Source organism: Thermobia domestica, chromosome 8 (genome assembly GCF_964235325.1).
Source record: "Thermobia domestica chromosome 8, izTheDome1.hap1.1, whole genome shotgun sequence".
NCBI lineage: Eukaryota > Metazoa > Arthropoda > Insecta > Zygentoma > Lepismatidae > Thermobia > Thermobia domestica.
The window spans coordinates 169,376,145-169,398,358 of record NC_137461.1 but is presented as its reverse complement, the minus strand read 5'-3'; the positions used below and the strand labels follow the sequence as shown (position 1 = coordinate 169,398,358).

At 35.0% G+C, this 22,214-nt stretch overlaps 1 protein-coding gene across 8 annotated transcripts in view; it reads left to right on the top strand.

Moving 5' to 3' along the window:
* The window catches only part of dock (SH2/SH3 adaptor protein dock), a 180,521-nt gene that overhangs the window by 39,261 nt on the left and 119,046 nt on the right, over positions 1-22,214 (top strand). For 6 of the 8 annotated variants that reach the window (XM_081769257.1, XM_081769261.1, XM_081769256.1 and 3 more), the window contains exon 2: positions 7,831-7,938. The exons of the other annotated variants lie outside the window; for them this stretch is intronic. In XM_081769257.1, coding sequence (XP_081625383.1) covers positions 7,926-7,938 — 13 coding nt within the window. In that variant the 5' untranslated portion in view covers positions 7,831-7,925. The remainder of the gene's footprint in view (positions 1-7,830; positions 7,939-22,214) is intronic. 8 annotated transcript variants of the gene reach the window in all.

Genomic DNA, 22,214 nt, shown 5'->3' with positions numbered 1-22,214 from the left:
GAAAATATAATTTTAAAAAAAGGACTAACCTAGACGGGATTCGAACTCTCAACCTTAAGATTTTCCGACAGCTTACCAATGAGCTAACGCAAGGACTTCTAGAACTATGCTTCTAGCGATGTATAAGGGATCTCAAGATAATTATGACATTCATATCCATTACAAACGCTGTTTCTGTTCTACTTTGACTTTTATTTTAGTACTCAGGCGATAATTATGTTCTATTTCTTAACTTTGAGCATTCTTTTACATATGGAAAGATTCTTTAACGTATTTAAATGTTCCATTACGTATGGAGAGCTAAATGACAAACAAGCATGTGCTGACATTAAAAAAAAAAAGGTTTCGAAATATTGTATCATTAAGTATTTCAATCAATGTTGCTTTTTTAAACACTTGGTAACAAGTCTTATTATATTTAAAAGAAGAAAAACACATCTGCAAACTTTTTCCCGATTGCAAAGGCTGGCTTGGAGGTTCGAACCTGGCTTACTTTTTCCCGAAGATACCCGAAGCTGGACTTAGAAAATTTTTGCCTCAAAACACCAATAAAGAATGCGCTCAACCTTTTTGAGACAAGGTGTACCGATCACTGCAAACCAGTGCATCAATTTGTTCCACTTTCTGTGCAGTAGATGCAGTCATTGGTCATCCACTGCTTTCCTTGTCATGCTGACACGATGTTGTTGGATTTTCTGTGCGCACATTCCAAACCCACCTCCTCACTATGCTAATGTCTACAGATGCTTCTCAAGCAGCACTCATGCAGTAGTGAATATTGATGGGTGTCACATCTTCCACAGTCATAAATTCGATGACCACACGATGTTTTAACGAGATGTTCATATAGTCCCATCAGTAATCCTGCTCTTGTGTGGTTGTCAGTGGAGTGACCTGAAAAACAGAACATTTGTAAAGCAAAAAGTTCAAGCTTTCAATTGAGGGTACATGTACGTACAATAATAGCAATAATAATAAAAATAGCCAGTTGGAGGCAGAACTCAGTGAACAGTCCTCGTATATATCAGTTCTGGTTTTCTAGCTTTAAAATTAACGTACATATATATTAGGGTGGGTAAAAAAAATCGAAATGCAAGAATTGAATTCCAATAGCATCCAAAAGTTGCTTTTTTTTTTTTTTTATTTATACATAATGAAGTGACAAAATTTAAAGAAAACCGGTTAGTATCATTTATCGTTGCAAGGGGATAAAAACTTCGGAAAAAAAAAAACCTGGAGAAATAGGCATAATATAATAATTCTTCAAAGATGTTGAAAATGTAACAATCATTTCCCAATACAGTGTAAAAGTATCTTTAGAGTGAACAAATTACCTTAAAATTTTTCACTTTAGTCAGTTAATAATTTTTACTGCCACAATGTGTTCAAAGATTTATCAATAATCGTATTATGCAGGTAGGGGATGGTGTTGTGTAGCTCAATAACTTCGAGCAAATAACAAACCTAGAACTTACACCTAAGTTGGGATATATAATTAGCTATACAGCGAAATGAAGCAAAGCGTTAAAAATAGAAAATAACAGAGATGGAAAGTAAAAGAGAGAGAGAGAGCAAAAGGAAATAGTTTTGCGGAAGGATCTCAAGCACAGAATGATTGAATCCTTGGACGCTTTGGCGACTCTAGGTCTTCGTCGTGAATATGGAGACCTAAATGATTGACAGAACATACTGCTTCTGCAGTTAGTAGTAGTTTAAACCCGTATTAGTTCATGGTTGTTGCTCGACATGGATCTCTTTCTCCCTCGGAGGGACGTGTGGGGACGATGGGCTGGTCTATTGAGTCGGCTTTCGGTTCAGAGTTACCATTTCTTCCAAATTTCTGAATCTATCTGACTCATGAACCTGGTGCAACTCTTCTTGGCACCACTCTCGGTCCTCGTTCTTATCTTCTATCTTTCCAGACTGTCTCATGATCATCATTCACTTTGATTCTCAACCAATGTTGATGATTGTTTTTCATTGATTTGGAAACTTAATGAAATACTGAATATCTATATGAAATGAAATGAAATATTTAAGTTTTACGTCCCACGGTTATGCCGGTTAGGTTAAAGGAGACGGTGATGATGAAAGATGAGTGAAATGGTGGAATGAAGAAAGTGGGAGGAAACGGGAGAGCCCCGAGAAAAACCACGAGCACGGTGTTTGTCCACCACAAAGTCCACACGGCGCGAGCTGGGATCGAACCAGGGACCCCAAGCACCGGAGGTGAACGCTCTACCACTGAGCCACCGCGCCCCCTTACTGAATATCTAGTTGGTCTCTTGTGCAAGAAAGCAAGATACGCACTTGTATATGTTGAATATTGGTTGAAAAGAAGCTCGTTTGTTTATTCCAACTAGGCACATAATTGTACGAGAGTTTTCGTAATTAGTGTTAAAATTTAAAATATTACATCTTGATGATCTCTGATATTTCTTCGTTCACAGCATTAGCTATGAACTTCTAGCACCTTTTTAGTATTTTAACACGTATAAACAACAACAACAAGTATATTTATGTATGAGTAAGCCATTGTTGAAGATTTAGAGAACCGTATCAAGTTGAGACACGTGCACTGCATGTACCAGCACATTTCTTGCGTTCTTGCACAGAGAATTTACTGCAATGCTCAGTATTTCGTTTTGTTTGTGGATTAATAAATATCCGTCGTCAAAGTTGGTTGGAAATCTGAGAGAGTGGTAATTAAGAGAGGCAGTTTGGAAAGCTAGAAGCAGAGACAGGAATACCAAGAGGGCTTCCGAGAGAATTGCTACCAGGTTCATCGTGGTAGAAGTAGATCCAGAAATATGGAAAAAATCGTAAACCAACGGCCGACTGATCAGACCAGACCACAGGTTCTGAGCGCGGGAGGACCCGAGTTTGATCGCCAGTGGGAGCTCATGTGGTTCGGACCCGACGTAAAGCTTTATCTCCACATCTCATATAGCCTCGGAGTTAAAAAGGACACTAAACTCAAATCAAACCAAAGAAACAACGTTCCCAAACGCTGCTCCGTGCGCGGGAAGAGAAAGAAAGAGAGACGAGATTCATATTGGGCCAGAACTACGAACTCAATGTATCTTCAAACCACTACGAACCGCACGAGCCGTCTGTCCACCAAGAACCATTCAAGTCTTCAGATCCACGACGAGGACTTAGAGCCACCATGCGATTTTTCTCGACTTACTATATGTACTATATTCTGGGTGTTAATGAACTATACTGATAAACTGTAAGAGGTGATTCCTCACATCAAAATAAGACCTGTGGGGGAAAGTGCAGTTTCTGAGCTAGGGCTTTCAACAAAACTCTCAGATATGCTTTGATTTAAAGGTGAGTTCAAAATAGAGAAAGGTAAGACTTAGAGTATGCTTGGGTGCCGGAAGGGGGAGGGGAGTCGGAAGTGTTAGGAATCGCCAGCACCACGATTCCTCGTGTTTGAAGTACTGCGTTCTGCGATCTTTTGTTTCACGATGACGATGTGAAAATGATGGACAAAATCCTTGTGCAAACTTTGAATACAATTATACTGAAAATATATTTATTATATCGGGTGATGTAGAAAGATGGTTACTGAGCTTGACGTCTGACATTTATTTAATAGAGCTAGTTAATAGAAAATGTCGATCTTCTAAATTCCCTGTGTCAGGGTTGGCTGGTTTAAACCAAGGTGGTTTAAACCATGGTTTAAACCAAGGTTTAAACCAGCTGGTTTTTTCAAAAAAACCAACTGGTTTAAACCAAAAAACAAAAAAATGTTCGTAATAGTGTAAGTGTTTGAAAAATCTTGATGAACACACATTTGTGGGTTATCACTAGAGACCGGATGTTTAGGCACTAAAAACCTAGAAAATAGGCAGGCAAATAGGCACTAAAAATTTAAAAAATAGGCAGTCAAATAGGCACTAAAATGTAGCTCGAAATAATGAAGTTAAATACTCAATACCATTAAAAATAGATTCAAGTCATAAATAATGCTCAAAGAATATAGAAACATACTTCTTTGTCAATATCTTCTTTTATTGCATATGTAAAAACGAAGTTTGCTATGCATTCCATATATACTGGGTGAACCTTGAAGATGTGCACATACTTCGGGAGGTGATTCGTGACATCAAAAGAATACAAAAAGTCCTCTTGCATGTTGTGCAATTCTGCGTCGTATACGAGTGACAGGGGAGCCAACTTGGAATCGAAAATCGAATCCTGACAATTGGAGCGAGACATAAAAGTGTGTACATACTTTGGGAGGTGATTCGTGAATTCAAGACGACTTTTTGTCTTCTTTTCATGTCACGAATCACCTCCCAACGTATGTGCACATCTATCTGTTCCGTTCTAATTGTCAGGATTCGATTTTCATTCCAAGTTGGCACCCCTGTCAATCGTACACGACGCGGAATTCCACATTCAACAGGATTTTTTGTCTTCTTTTCATGTCACGAATCACCTCCCAACGTATGTGCACATCTATCTGTTCCAGTCCAATTGTCAATATTCGATTTTCGATTCCAAGTTGGCACCATTATCACTCGCACACGACACGTAATTCGACAAACTTCAAGAGAACTTTTTGTCTTCTTTTGATATCATTAATCACCTCGGAAGTATGTGCACATCTTTGAAGTTCACCCTGTGTATATATTCTAACGTACCACGTGCTTGTGTTTACAAACACCTAATATACGTATATATGTATGTATTATTTATGTTATATAAATTATTGAGCTGAGCGAAGCGAAGCTCTTATACTCGGGTTAGCCGTTTGGTTGTCCGCGAACTCCTCCTAGACCGTTTGGCCGATCTCAACCAAACTTAGCACGCTGATAGAGTATGTCGTGCTGAGTGACAACATAGGTCGAAATAAAAAATCCGATGTACCATCGAGGAATAATCACCGAAAAACGCTTCCTCCTAGACCGTTTGGCCGATCTCAACCAAACTTAGCACGCTGATAGAGTATGTCGTGCTGAGTGACAACATAGGTCGAAATAAAAAATCCGATGTACCATCGAGGAATAATCACCGAAAAACGCTTACTCCTAGACCGTTTGGCCGATCTCAACCAAACTTAGCACGCTGATAGAGTATGTCGTGCTGAGTGACAACATAGGTCGAAATAAAAAATCCGATGTACCATCGAGGAATAATCACCGAAAAACGCTTCCTGATTACGTAGTTTAAGCTCGCTCAGCTCATTTCATTGCAATCGGGTATATCCATTGCATTCCTAGTATATTTTCCCAATGAAGGCTTACTTTGAAGAAAATGCATAGAATAGGCAACATTAGGTACTAAAGCAATTATTTAGGCAGTAAAGGTCGAAATAGGCAAAATAAAATTGGCTTAAATCGAAACTATAACCCCTTATATAAACTTTAAAACGTTATTTTTGATCATATCTTTAATATTAAAGAATAGGCATTTTGCCTAACGTCCGGTCTCTAGTTATCACGTTTCACTCCCGTATATTATTCGTATTATATTCAGACCTAAATTCCCCATTCATTACTCAAAAAGATTATACTACAAAAGCAACTTTTTTTTTACAAGTTTATAAATGTTTATTTTGTGATTTTTTTGTAGTTGTTATTATTATGTAATTGCAATCGAAGAAAAATTCTAAATATTGTTTCGTTTCAATGTTCACTATTGATAAAATACATCGAAAATGCCGTACTTTTGTGTGTGTGTGTGGGGGGGGGGGGTGGTCATACAGACCCCACGAGAGGCATTTAGTGAAATAAGTATCTTTGGTATCTATTTATGTATAAATGAGTCTGAGCCAAAGTGGACTCAAATAATTCGTATCTTTATTCACTTTTCTTATTGATATGCAGATTAAGTCGGTGTATTTCTTTAATTTGGATCAATAAAAGTCGTTGTTAACTAACTTGAACTAAATTAGTTCTTCTGTACTCCGTAGTACTTTGAAATTGTTCATATGTAATTCTGTGTAATGGTTTCACTTGTGCAACTGTTTATCTTTTTGTCCTTCTGAAATGACTCTTGACAGTTATATTAAGAGGCATGTAAAGATCAGTACAACGTATTTTTTTATCAGGACTCCTTCGTGAGTGAGTCGGCAGACGTATCGCATTTGTGGCCAATTAGTCCTGGTTCCAAGTTCAAATGGAGGACAATTTCTCTCGGATGTAACTCGAGAAGCGGTTTTTATTCCGCTTTAAGCTTATGTGACCCCTTCTAGCATAACCCGGTTGTTGCATAATAACATCAAGGCGAAACAAACTTATTTCTGTCCATATATGATATGAATATATAGAGCAAATCATTTAAACCATAAAAACCTGGTTTAAACCAAAAAAACCTGGTTTAAACCAAAAAAACAGTTTTTTTTTGGTTTTTTTAATAAAAACCATGGTTTTTGCCAACCCTGCCCTGTGTATATAACGATAGACTCCTTCTCCAAATGAAACAAATTCATATACTCTTCTTTGAGTACGGGACGAAATTTTGTATAAAATTCGAATCTCCTTAGTTGTATGCTAGTAATATACAAATGCTTCGATAACTCTAACAACGTCTAATTAAACTGTATTTTTCTTTCGAGCCGGTAACGTGTTTAATTTTTGTGCTCATTTTTTCTCATGGGCGTGGCTTATCACAATTGCAGTAGACTAATATCATAGACTTCAGAATACGGATACCTATCAACAAAGCAATCCTTGTAACCAGTAAACGATATTTCCTGCTTTTCGTTAATTCAAGCTGAACTTGAAATTGTACTGTTTTGCAATTTTATTAAGGCTGTACGATGTGAAGACAGTAGTGATGATGGAACCATCTTGCCATCGAGGAGTCATTACTTTGTTTTTATATTTCAGTTAAAAGATGTTTTTCGCTATTAAATTTTTTATAGTGTCGGACTTAGAGACATTTTTCTGTCCTATCCGCAGATTTGAATAATCAAATAGATTTCATTTATTTTTTTCCTTGACTTCTATTATTCTGTGCTTGTTGCTGTCCATGGTCATTGTCTTTAATGTTCTTGTTTTTTCTGCCACAGTAATTTATTCCTTGTTTACAGATATTAAACTGAGTGTAATGCTCAATTCAGGTCAAACGACATTTAGATCACTGAAATTGTTTTTTTTTTTTTTTCCTCAAGTAATATGATCCAAATATTGAAAAGCTTATGAAGAGAGATTTTAAGGATACTTCAGTGACTTTAATTTATTTTAAAAGTCACTTCCTTAATTCTGTATGGAGCAAATATTCCCGTTCTTAGTGTCTGATAACAGTGTGATTATAATTAAGGTAGTAGTTGAAGAAACTTCTATTAAGCAAAAGGAATGTTGAATATTCTCTCCTTGTAATAATATTTAATTCTTATAATTTTTCATTTGTAAGGGTGTCGAATGGTATGTTTTTAGTTCTTGCTGTACACGGAAACGTAATGTTATATATTATTATTTGCTTTGCCAATATTGAAACGTAAAAAGTATTTAAATTAAAATTGAAAGATCCGTTACGCATTTATTACTGTACATTAATTTTGTATAATAGAATTCTGTTCGAGAGTATTGATAGTATAGTGCTTTTCTGTTATATATAGCGTGAATATTGATTTTATTCACATTTTCAAATAATTAACGTAACTTGAACCTGCCGAGACAATATTTTATTATTAGAGTAAATATGCTTGTATTTCTTTGCTGCTGTTTTGTAATCTGTTCCTGAGAAATTACTCACTCATAATTTAGCTTGGCTCATCATTTCATTTGTTTAGTTTACAGATATTTAGTTTATATATATTTAGATAATATTGTTAAACGAAAGTAGCATCATTGATAAATTCTTCTACAGGTGTGAATTAATTGGAGGTATATAATTGGAGCTAAAGACCTGTACTACTACTTACTTCGTTGAGCAACAAGTGTGCAGACACAATCACATACCAAATGCAGGAAGAATGTAAGTGTAGAAAAGAGACTTAGAAAATAACAATTTTAGAAATTTATAAATAATTTCGAAAAAAGAAATTGTTAAATAGATTAAATTGAAGTTCCCTGAGTCAGGAAAAACTTAGTGAATATCTTATATGCGATTTACTTTTAATTTTTCTCAGCAATATAAATGTATAGATCATACATTAGGGTATCTACGTAAATAGTTCCGTGATGTTAATCTGATTTCATTATGTTCGAATATAAATTTCAGTGGGAACACGTAATTTTCTTTTCCCTTTCTAATTTAGTTTACTTGTTTAACATCCACATCTACTGTTGAAGAATAACCTTAATCATGCTTGCTGTCAAGGCGTGAGCAAGTATTGGATGAAATGAAGTTACGGAATATAAGATATGCGAAATGGATTAGTAGAATACTAAGTTTTTATATAAATAAGATATAATTTAACTAGTGTTGTAAAACTGTAATTCTTTTTGTTTATAACCATTTCGAGTCACTTCTGTCTGATAGAACGGACCATGACTTTCGATTCCGAATTTCGTACTCGGAATTCCATCGTTCTGAATTTTGTACTGCGGATTTTATTTGATGAATGTAAAGTAACAGCTTTAGTTCGACAACTAAATACTGTGTTTATCTTTACACACTTAACAAACACTATTTTCGTGTTTTTGGAATATCTACGAGTATCTCGTAATGGATATGCCATTGTTAATACGTAGATTAGATTCTAAGTTTAACGGACCTATAATGTGCTGCTTGTGATATAGATAAAATATCCGAATTAAATCATAATTGATAGAAATATCCTCAAGTAAGAACAGGGTCGTAATAAATATGTATTTTTTTCCTGTTGTTAAATTCCTACCCATATTCAATATTCTTCATTTCTTTCTTTAATAAAACGCCAGATAGTAATTTGTGTATTTTGTAGTCAGAAGAATGGGTGATGAAGTAGTGAAAATTTAGATTGAAAGTCCCTCGCTGAAGGAAAGAGATGCAAGTTATAAGCGGATAGTGATGGTGAAAGGATTCATGTAATAGAAAAGTTGGAGGTAACGGAGACACCCGATTTCTTTTATTTTATGAGTAAAATGTTTGTAAATTTCAGAATCTTTTAGTTCTTGGCATGGAGTCACAACGTAGTGAATCGGATAGGCTTTAATCCTGGCCAGCTGTATATCAAGATGGAAATTAGGATTTATGTATAGACACAATGCTACGAAAGTTAATTAATTAGTTAAAACAAACTCAGGATTAAAAAGTAAGGAGTTTATAATCATTTCACTTGAAATTCTAATTCCTAAAAATTCCTTGAACTGTCGAACTTTCGGCTTTCCCCTTGAGCCTTGTTCTTGCAGAATAAAAATAGGAGAAAAAGTAATAAAACATCAAGAAATTATAAAGGCACTGACTCACCAGAGTAGAGCAGTCCAAAAACACCTTGTCGATCGCTGTCTGCCACATGTCCAGTAGTATAACTTAAACTCGAAATACAAATCACTGAACAAAGCAACGTTTATTGTAAAATAATAACTGTGTAATAGTTTCGCCAATTAACTGAACATATTGGCTTCATCAAACACTGTAAAAACAAGGGGGAGTTGCATCTAAATATAACAGGGTACCAGAAACTGGTTCTGAACCCTGATTGGCTGGTCAGAACAGACTCAGCCAATCATAACAAAAGTTAAAAGTTTTTCAGGGGAGGACGACGCTTTTTTTTCAGTATTAATTTTTTAGAAGACTAATGATATAAAAATGAAAGGAATGCGAATAAGGGAGGAAACAAGAAAATCCTCTTCTCATTCGGTGATTATTTACAACAAAATCGGTATCGCGCACCATGGTTTGAACGTTAAGAAGTTTGGCGCCAGAAGTGAAAGCTCTACCGACTACTCACGAATTTATGTTTTACTACCAACATGCAAAAAATTTCGAACCCGTATAACGTCTGAAACATGCTCGATCCCTTGGATTAGTTTTCTTCATTCAGTGTAACAGGTGATAATGAACCGTCAGTTAGAACGAACTTGTTTGTTTTCTTAGTTGCAAACCCGAAGAATTTTGTCGAAAAAAGTGAAATGCATATAATGAAATTTCGTTACTTCCACAGTGTAATGGAAACAAATGGATATTATTTTACAACAACTTGAACCGCAAATACTAACCGTCACTTATCTTTCGTTTCACTACGAATTGCTAAATAAAAATATCTAGACTTTGTTAAGTGAAAGAATCTTGTTTTATAATACTTCGAATATTTCGTATTGACGCTGAAAAGGTTAATATATATATATATATATATATATATATATATATATATATATATATATATATATATATATATATATATATATATATATAATAACAAAGTAATAATGTTAAAGAGGTAGAAAATTAAATTTTATTTGAATTAAGTAATAATGTTAAAGAGGTAGAAAATTAAATTTTATTTGAATTCATGCATCATAAATGTGTTCGCAAACGCTGCATGATTTTTATTGTCAAAATAATTTTTTATTAAAACATGAAATGCATCATCACTAATATACCATTACAAATGTAGACAAATTCACACTTTGGTTAAGCCTTTCTTTCTTTTTTTTCTTTTTTCTTTTGTTTTCTTTTTTGGTTGAGAAATTCACCTCCCGACCCGGTAATAAATATTATTTCGTTCCATAGATTTCTGTCGTCCTCAGTTTAAAATCTTCACTCTGCTGCAACCCCCTGCCCCGCTGATTGCATGTCGCATTGTGTAAACCATAAAGCGAGAAGAGGCTTGACATGTTCTGAAGTTTTTCTTTCGTTCTAGGTAGGCGTTACAAGCAACGGGACACGGAAGGGTATTGTGTCTGTTTATGTTTTCTTGTTTTAAAATAGAAATGAAATATTTTAAAATACACTCAACAACTACGAATTAAGTGCAGGAGAAAAATAAGTGTACAGAAGATTATTTATCTTGAATCATTATCTTCCCACTCTTTCAAATGTGGTCTACTATCACCCCACAAATACGATTTCCTTACCAATTTATTTCTCTTTTTAATTAGCTGTAATATTAGTTTCCTTATCTAGCTTTCCAGATTAGGAAATTTATATACATATCATTAAATGGATTGAAATAGTTACTTATGTGTGGATGATGTAAATTTGATGGTTTATCCAGAGTAAATCCACGAAAAGTGAATATATTGTGACAACATGCAAAGAAATGGTAAATTTACTTAAAAGTGGTTTAAGTTTATCCAATACAAAGAATACTCAGAAGTGTACTCACTTGTATTACCTGTGACGGATATTGATAATTTGATATTGCAATAAAATTAAAACTTCAAAAACTCGTGACAAGTACGGAGTTTTCAAGAACTAGTGACAAGTAATCATATAAAAATATTAATAATATAGAAATGAAAAAAGCTTGCATAACGGTAATGATTATCATCATACGTATTCTGCTTGAACGTACGCAGGGGATCAGTTTTGGGGGTCCGTACCCTCCCTCCAAAATTCCAACAAAGTTTAATATAATTTGTTCTCATTGACCCCCCCCCCCCTTTAAAGCTTTAGACCTATCACTAAATTTGTGCGTATGTGCTTAATATTCTGCCATCCCTAGCAAGTTACTTTCTGCAAATTGTGAAGCCTCAGTAAACCAAACTAATGGTCAGCTAAACGTTTCATCTTGATTTAGGAGTTATCTATGTTTATAGGACTCATCGCTTGCTGTTCTCTCTCCTCTCGAACAATGTCCTGATCAGTTTCTATTTTTATTTATTTATTTTTTTAAAATCTACATTCAACATTGGTTCTTGCTCTCTTACTAGTTCTAACACATCCTCATTGACTTTTCATTCGATCCAGGTAATTTGTTTAATTCTCCACAAACACATTTCCTAAGCCCGTAACTATTTTATTTATTTAAATATTACCGTTTCCGTAATGTCCAAGTTCCTGCTAGGTACAGTATACACTATAGGAAACCAGGATTCCCGCATTCTGGAAAATCAGGGAATGTCAGGGAAATGAGAACATGCCAGGGAAAGTCAGAGAAATCATGCATTTTGCGTAAAATGCTATAGAAAGTGAGGGGACCTAAATATGCAAATGTAATATTCTTTTTTCAATCTAACCTTGTTTCCTCTCTATCAGTTGTACAGATTGACATGTGAAGAGGACACAATGATACAGCATTCCCATGATGACAGTGATGCTATTTCTTGGTGAAAGAGTGAGGTGCTGTGCATGTGTGTGTATTTGTGTGTGAGACAGAGAGGGGGATAATTAAACATGTAAATCAGAATTTGAATCCCATATAAAGTTTTTAACTTTCAAGACTTTTGAATACACTTTTCTTTCACCCTTTTAACACGTTCCTGATTTGAATAAGTAGGCACTTTGTCATCTAGATTATAAAACCTGAATTCTAACTATCATGAAAAGAAAGTATATAGTCTGGCTGTTACAATTTTTTATTATTATTACAGTAGGAAGTCGAAAATCCGAACTAATTGGGACCACAGATAGTTTGGATTTTCAAATTGTTCAGATTTTCGAAAATGACAAAGAATATGCCATTTAGGCTTAAACATACTGTACGGTATGCTCTTTTATCGATACAGTGGTTATACAGTACATACAGTAATTACAATATCGTATGCATTCCCTCGGTTCGCCGACGGACAACCCTATTGTTTATCGCTATCGCTAAGACAAAATGTAAAAAGCTTTAGGGACCGCGTTCGGATTTTTGACGTTCGGATTATCCACGTCCTACTATATTATTATTATTATTATTATTATTATTGTTACTACTACTACTACTACTACTACTACCACCACCACCACCACCACCACCACCACCACCACCACCACCACCACCACCATCATCATCATCATCATCATCATCATCATCATCATCATCATCATCATCATCATCATCATCATCATCATCATCATCATCATCATCATCATCATCATCATCATCATCATCATCATCATCATCATCATCATCATCATCATCATCATCATCATCATCATCATCATCATCATCATCATCATCATCATCATCATCATCATCATCATCATCATCATCATCATCATCATCATCATCATCATCATCATCATCATCATCATCATCATCATCATCATCATCATCATCATCATCATCATCATCATCATCATCATCATCATCATCATCATCATCATCATCATCATCATCATCATCATCATCATCATCATCATCATCATCATCATCATCATCATCATCATCATCATCATCATCATCATCATCATCATCATCATCATCATCATCATCATCATCATCATCATTATTATTATTATTATTATTATTATTATTATTATTATTATTATTATTATTATTATTATTTTGGAAAACGGAAATTTTCCAAAACACTGGAGCATGTGTATCTTATTTTTAATGAAGTGTATAAATACCAAATTTCATCTTTCTAACTTGACGGTGTTGTGAGATACCATATTTTTGGCATAATTTTTGAACACCCTCTATATCCCTTAGGATATGCCCTTCCTGAAAACTAATGTAATAGAATCCTAAATTTGGCCATGATTTACTCATGTGCCGAAAATTATCAAACTCGGTCAGCAGTCTGGGAGGAGTTAGCTGTCAAACATTTTTACATTACATAGATCATGTTTAGTAGGAGGACCTGGCAGAGTATACACATAAATGCTTTTCTGCCCTGCTAAGCGAAAAGGCCGTATCTCCATTTCACACAGTTTCGAGAAAATAAGCAAAACGCGTTTTGGCTTAGGCTCTACGTTCAAATTTGTTGTATTTCAGCAAAACTTTATTAAATATATTTTCACGATCTAAAATTTGTGTGGTAATACAGTTCAATATATTTGCTTATGAATTGCCACTTAAGGTCTTTTTGCTTCCTTTCAGTTACAGTTTTGAACATAAGGTAAACACTCATGACGTCATTACCCCCTATCTATTGGTCAAACCACGCCAATTTCACTTTAGATAGATGCAGAATTGTACTACGAACATTCCCATACCAATATCTCGATTTTCGAAAAATGTGGAGTTAAGGTCTTTTCGCTTAGGACGGCAGTTTTAGTCAGTATTTATGATCGAAAGGTTTTTCCTCTTATTCGTAGTCTTTTTTCTTTTGCTGCCTAAAACAGCAAGTTACCTTTTCCCTTTGAAAGATTAGCGGGGTGTTTTTCTTTCTTTCTTCTTCTTCAGGCTTGATTGTCAGATCAGAAATGCTATTGAAAGATCCTTTCTCCTCGGAACGGAAAAGTCAGCAATGACATCTATCGCCAAGTCTGTCAACTGCTTAAACCGTGAAAAGATAAAAAATTAATGCCAGCATAGGCTCGATCAAACTACTCATTAGTTTTATTAGAAGCGTTCTTCGCGTTGGGTTTGACTTGGCTTGCCGAAAGGGGAATTTCCCGGATCGTTCAAGGAATTGCCAGATAACTTATGAAATGTTACTATCAAGCAGACGAATGTTAATATAGGTGATTGTTCTGGGCTAACTTATACAGTCCAGGTAACGTCAGTTGTCTAGATAATTATCCAGTCTCTCTAGATAATTCTTGGGATAACAGCGTATTCACAAAGTCCGAAATCAACATTTCCTTCAACCTTCATGTAAAATGGAATAAAATTACGGCAGGTCCATATGTTCATATAAGAAAGAAAACAGTTCGTAAATAAAACATATTTAACAATTTTGAATGAAGAGGTTTGTTGGCTTTCTCACACGCTTCACACTATCAAAAGCGGTTTATATATATATATATATATATATATATATATATATAATATCAGTATGGCTAACGACAGTAAGCGGGAAACATATGAACCATATCCAGATGAGAAATTGTGCAGTTCGTAAAAAGAAAAATCACTTTTTGTAATGTTCTTATACAGAAGTTGGTTGATTCAATTATATCGAGCTGCGTTTCAATGTGCCACTTAACTAGGAAATTATGTGTTTTCACCACTGATTGTGGTCAATTTACAGACCACCTCTACTATTGCCTGGCATCGAAATTTCCATTGCAAGGGACTGCGTTACAGCTGAGCCTAGGGTATAGCATCCCACTCCTCTTTACAAGGTTTCCACAAGCCGGAGACTGTGCGGACTTGACGATGGGATAGGTGCCACTTGTGGAGTCTTAAGCATAATAAGTCCATTGGACTGACATCCGGACTCCTGACAGGGCTGTCAGAGGTAAATTGCTGTAATTCCAGTTTCCTGTTTCATATGGCGATAGAATTCCAGCGATAGTTTCGCTGTCTGGCTGAATCCCTTGTCTTAGTGCAGTTCACCCTGGGTCACGTCTTGTCCGTAGAACGATGGGCTGGTACATTTCAGTCAGGATATGAGTCTGTAGTATGCAGTATTGATTTTCACGTCTCATTCCACCTTTCGGAGAGACAGTTTGCCTCTGTACGAGAAACCGGCCACTATCATGAACTCTTTAGGGAAACTCTCTGTGCACTGGCGGAAGCCTCTTTTGGGATACACATTAGGCTGCACCAAGGAACAATCTTGGCTCAGTTCGAAATTGTAGTCTACAATATTACTTTGAAAATTTAACCATATTTTAATATTTCGATAATTCTGAAAATGAAATGAAATATTTCAGTTTTACGTTTCACGGTTATGCCGGCTACTCTGAAGGAGATGGTGATGATGAGAAATGAATGCAATGGTGGAATGAATAAAGTGGGAGGAAACTTGAGAACTCAAAAGAAATTCACGAACACGGTGTTTGTCCACCACAAAGCCCACTTGGCGCGAGCTGGGATCGAACCAGGGATCCCACGCACCAAAGGTGAACGCTCAACCACTAAGCAACCGTGCCTTCGGTAATCGTGAGAAGTCCTACAATTACTTGTTGCGGACTGTAAATCGATCTTAAGTAATCGTGAACTGATTACATGTTTGGCAGTCTTTTCTATTCTTGGTGTGCAGTCTTTTTATCGCATGGTGTGCATTGTTTAAATTTTTTATTCGAAGATAGGTTATAGTTCACTTTTCTAACATAGTGGAACTACTAAGCCTGTAAAGAAGGGGTAAGGTGTCCACATCCTTTACTCTGTTACGGCAAACGGGAATTTAAAGATGGAATAGAGGCATAAATTGAATTAGTGTTTGAAATACCACGTGCCAAGGATCGAGTAATTGTATTTAACAACAAATATTCACATGTATTCCTCAATGAATATTTCTTCAATACAAAGCACTCTGTCTTCGTACAGTATCAAGCAGTCAGATCTTTGAGAGAGCTTCCATAGTATAGAGCAAGGCTACTAGGCGTCCTCATTTTCCGGAGATAGTTCTGGATTTAATGTATTTTCCTTCATGTATTATTTTAGTGTAATATAAATGGAAGCTAAAAAGTATCCTCGGATTAATTGAACAAGTTTGATAATCTTAGTATAGAGGATACTACATTTGTAATATGATTAATAACATGTAATGTATAAAATATTACAGATCGCATCCTACGCAACTGTGTATAAATGACTTACCTTTTTTGTTGTTGCGTTATGGTTTCATTATCTTCGTTATGTATTTCGCTCATCCGCAATCTCTGCGAGTATCATCAAGAAAACAAATTTTTAGTAAAATCTTAAGCTTCCTCTCCTCCTGCAGGTGATAGAAACACATAAGAAATAAAATAAAACCACCAAGCAAAGAAAAGATAAAATACTTTGTTTAATAATATAATGTAATTGGTGCACAAAGAACAATTTTAACTTCGTAAAGGTTTTTGCTTATCTTTAGCAAAATATTCAAAGAAATTAGAATAATTTGTTCTACTAATTATATAAGAATGAAGGTAGTATGTTCCATCCAATATAATATGTTCTTGTTCGTTTTCATTGTTTGTATTCACTTGGTTTTACGTTTTGCCTTGTGATACGTTGTTGGGTAGGTAAAATAATCAAAATTGGCAGTTCGTAAACTTAAGATACGGATATATTTGGAAAGCGAATCAAGTGAGCTCTGTATAGTTTGGCTACTTTTATGTGCCTCAACGATTAGCATAAATGTTTAAGGAATTCTGGGTATATCATACTTTGATAGATAGCTTTGGTGGATAAAAAAATAATATATATATATACATATTGGAATAGATATTTGCACGGTCCTTGAACAATTCCCGTAACAAGATTATGCTTATCCACTTTCATTATTATTGACAAATCATATATATATATATATTTAAAGCTGTTTTCTGATATTTTAGTTTTTACAGGATCCACGTCTTTATTATTATTATTATTATTATTATTATTATTATTATTATTATTATTATTATTATTATTATTATTATTATTTCAGTACCTATGTGTCGATTTAGTTTTTTCAAATGAAAATGATGGTCACTTTGGGGAACTAATTGTCCCCTTCGCTGCAAGATAACGGCAATCCACGTTTTTATGAATATTGAGTTAACTCTTGTGTTATAAACCTAGATGGCAGAAACTTCAAGCCAATGATTTCAAATTTGGCTGATAATAATGCCATCTGCTATTCATTTATGTTTGTCCAATTAATAAATTTCTAAAATATTAAGTAGTCGTTTTCTCGAAACAGCCTTTTTGTGGGTTGCCATTATCTTGCGGCGATGAACAAAATTATCTATGAAAATAAAGCATCATAATATTAACCTCTGTAACCTCTATGTGGCAAAGATACTACATAATATTAATTTCATCTCTCGACGGGGGCAGATTTAGGATTTTAATTTTTGCTAGACCCGTTTCCTCGCTCATGTATACATACACACAATATTTACTTGAATAATGACCAGGGTTTTGGATTTTCCCTAGCGAAAATAATTTATAAAACTCACTTTAACAAAGTTACCTCCTATAATATATTTCGAAACTTGGATTGAAATAATAATCCTAATGTGATTATAATTACTTACGTCAATCCTATTTCTTATTAAATACCTACTTTCAGGATTGGCTTAGAATACATATTTATCGAGAGATCATCACCAGAGTAGAATACTATTAAAACAAATGTTCGGGAATCATGCGTAACTTTTTTTTTCTTCTTTCTTTCTTGATCAAATTCGCTGTAACAATGTTCAACTGTAATCTATTATGTAAAAATGAAAAGGTTTTTGTTTGTGGTGAGATCACGAGGAAACAGCTAAACCGTTTGAAATGAATTTTTAATTGTAGTTATGACGTACTTCGAACTGGGTTTTTATTGTGTTACCTGGACTAAAATGCTTATTTTAAGCAGGAGACAGAGGGTCAAAATCTATGCATAATGTTAGATATTTCACGGTCCTGCCAAGATAGGAAGATTAAACTTGGTGTATAAACTCGTCATTAAAAATAAGTTAATCCATGTCCCAACATTTTTGAGAATTCCCGTTTTAAGAAAGAGGGAGAGGGCATTTATTATAATTTCTTTCTTGGCAGTGAAAACGATCTTGCTGTTGTTTATGATCGCATTACGAGGAAACGGTTGAACAAATTGAAACGAATTTTGGAAATACTTATAAGTTACGTTAAACTGGGATGTTTCTTTGATTAAAGGGCGTATCCCAATGGATAGAGGGAATTTAAAATTTTAGCGAAAAATGCAGTATCTCACGAACTTATCAAGTTAAGAAGATGAAACTCGGTATATAAATTCCTCATTAAAAGTAAGAGAATATTGTCTCTCCATGTTTTGAAAATTTCCAGTTTAAAAGGAGAAGGAGAGCATTTTCTACAATTTCTTTCTTCGTATTCAAATTGACGTTGCCTTTTATTTGTGATCGCATCACTGGGAAACGGTTGAAGAGTTTGAAATAAGCTTTTGTTAGTTAGTACTTGCCTCAAGTTGGGCTTTTATTATGTAATTTTGCTTAGAAGGCGGATCTTAAGGGAGAAAAAATTCAAAGTTTATGCCAAAAATAAAATACCTTATGCAGTTTTCAATATTATACTTACATTGATACGCGTATCTCAAGAGGAAGAAGAGGGTAAAATATTTTCCATGAACCAAATTCTTCCTGTGCAAAGAGAGGACATTACAGCTAGTCTGGAATAAAAAGCAGTGGGACTACATTCACCCTCCCCCTGTTTTTAAAGTAAATAATCGCGTATTGGTACAGGCAAATAATGAAATGTCTTTATCCTTGTGTCAATTAATTATAAATCGAAAACTCTTCTCTCAAAAAAGGAAATTACTAAAGATACACCTCTGTTCTCTCAACACTATCAGCAATCAGATCATGAAACTCTTCATATAACCTTGCGGCTGAAAAGGATGTTAAAATCAAATCACATCGTGAAACTCCCCTCCGAATTCTCCTCACATATATGGATTATGTGACGTATTAGTACAATTATCGTATGCTACAAAGGTCCTTTTAATCGTAAAAACTATTGTAAGAAAGCAGATTGGCACCTGGAAATGAGAATTTAAAAAAAAATTCTATTTCTAAGATTTCAGTTCATATATAATGTAAAATTTAAAAGACATCAAGCATTTATTTTCATGGTAACATGCTCATACTTTATTAGACATATACCCGTTATGTTCACATAAGTATGTGATGAAAATCCATTTATTTAATTATTGTCATGAACATACTTTCATTTTTTTTTATTTCGACATTATTCGTTCTTGTTCTACTACTTACATTTCTTTAAAAATACATAATAAAAAAATAAATTATTGTAATTGTAATTTTTCATGATTTACAATTTTACTAACATCAAGAACGCTTAAACTCTTCTCTGTCTCTTTACTTTCTTATTCGCCTGTTTTACGTGCCTCTTGTTTCGCTTTGCCGGCCTCAGAAAGCTTCCTAACATACATGACTCCTCGAGTTGCTACCCGTTCAGCATGATCGGAGATATTTTCCAAGAAACCACAGCTCGCATACACACCTTTGTTCCCATACTGTTTGACAGGTAATACTAAATCTTCTGCCTTCAATGGCTCCAACAGATCATGTCATGTCACTGTCTTGTACGGTACAGCATTCTGACGTAATTTTTCATATAAACTTATGGACTGTGAGCTGTCTCTTCATACTCCTTGCTCGGTTGTTACATAAATTGTTGCACCAATGATTTGTTTTTAGTCAAAACCTCCCTACTCTGCAACAGGGTGTCTATCGGTCACGAGAGTCACGAAAAAGTCACGAAATCAGAAAATGGTCATGAAAATCACGAAAAAGTCACGAAATTTAGCTTTTGGGTCACGATTTTTTTTAACTGTTCAAATGTAAGTACAGATTGTAAAATTTTGTTCTATAAAACGTCAAAGTTCACCACCAAAAATGTCTATGGTCGGCTTTAGACCTACTAAATCGCAAGCAAAGTACGTTTCTATCGCATGGATGAAAATTCGGCCTAATTCGCACCCAAATTCGCTCTTGAAAATATTAGGATATTTTATGATTTGGTAAAGAAACGGTCACGAAAAAGTCATGAAATTTGATTTTGGGATTTTAGTAGACACTCTGTGCAATCACAGAAGAAAGACCTCTTCTAGCTCTTAACCGGTGGGTAACGTTCCCATAATAGCCGACACGTTCCCACGTTGAATGGCTATGCTAATGCGTTGAATCAGGAGAGATTTTGCTCGAGTTTCTCCTGATTTAATTGATAGATGGTGGCCGATTTCATTTATAAATTTGAGGCCGCCGCCTTCCCAAGAACCGCTAGACTCAATTGCTATTGCAACAAAGCAATAGTTATCGAGTAGATTATTATATTTATTCCTTTTTCCTTTTGCTCTTCGAGCAGACAAGAGTCCAGCTTGTACTGAGGAATATTGAAGGTTGGAGGGGGCATAAGTATCTGAACATGTGAAATCCCAAATCAATGCCTTTCCTTTCTTCCATGGTAATAATGTCATACCATCAGGTCTTTTTGCGTCTGAACGGCTACATCCATTCGGTTCCCTCACTGCTGGGAGCCCCGCAGATATTAAAGCTCTTAATATTATATCATTTACACTTGAGTGAGGTGGATGTCTGCCAGCGCTGCTTTTGCACGACAAACCATGTAATCCTTTTTTTTATCTACTAAGGTGTTCCAATTGGGGCAGTGGTGTAGTTCACATATATCTGCTCCCAACCCGTAGAGCGACGGATACTCGGAAGCTCTCATTGGATAGATGTAGACCCAGAGAAGGTGATGATAGAGCTTGAAGCCATGCACCGTTTTCAGGGGACATGACTGCGAGAAGCCTGGCCTTATCTTCAATGTTATTTGTAGTCTGTAGCAGACCGATTCCATTTCAAATCGTCCAGGCAAACCACAATTGGTCCCCATCATAGTCTCAGATTTCATTTATTTTTTTTATATGGTATCTACATGCAATATTATTAGACCCATATTTTTTCTTTTTGCTGAAAAAAAAAATTCCTTCGATATACAGCCTTTCAAAATGGCTGCCCTCTTCTCGGATTGCTCGAAAAAACTGAAAAACATGTCAAATTAAAAATTTTATTGTAAAGAAACGAGTGCACTTAGTAACATAATCGCAATAGCAGGAAGAGTATAAAGTTTATGTTTCGGTGGAGGGCCTAAATTCGTCTATTGGTCCAATAGGAATTGCGCAATTCACTCGCAATGTTGCCAACATTGGTGAAATTTTTGCTAACTTTAAACATTTTTTTTTTTCTGTCCTCACGAGCAATATCAACCATCTGCTTCTAGCATCGAAATCTACTCCATAAGGCATCTTGAAAATGTAAAGGACTTACGTTTCTGATTATTACATTCCACGTTATAGCATGATGAAAAGCTGAACATTTCATTAAGACGCCATGTTTGGACACCATTTTCTCCAAACCCCACCTTTCAAAAATCTGAATTCTTTTTTACATGTATTGGAGAAGTACCTAAGTATTTAATATCCGTTAACCGTTCATGTGGCTGTAGCCCCTAACATTCGGAATTAATTATTGAAATTTCGATTTTTGTACTTGGAATATAAATATTTTCTATGGGCATTTAGGTCCTATACACAAGGCGATTTGAAAGGGAGTATGAAAATTTTGAGAGATGAATCCTGACATCAAAACCAGTAGAAAAGTTCCTATAAACCTGAGTCGAATTCCGCTTCGTTTTCGAGTTACAGGGTTTCCAACTCGGGATACAAAATCAGCTCGCGACAATGGAAAATAAAATATAAATTTCGCGTTAAATCAGAACTATGTGTTAAAGTTATGATGAAGTTCATAAAGTTGATTTGTATCGATGATAATTTTTACGTGCGTTGCAATTCTGTTGG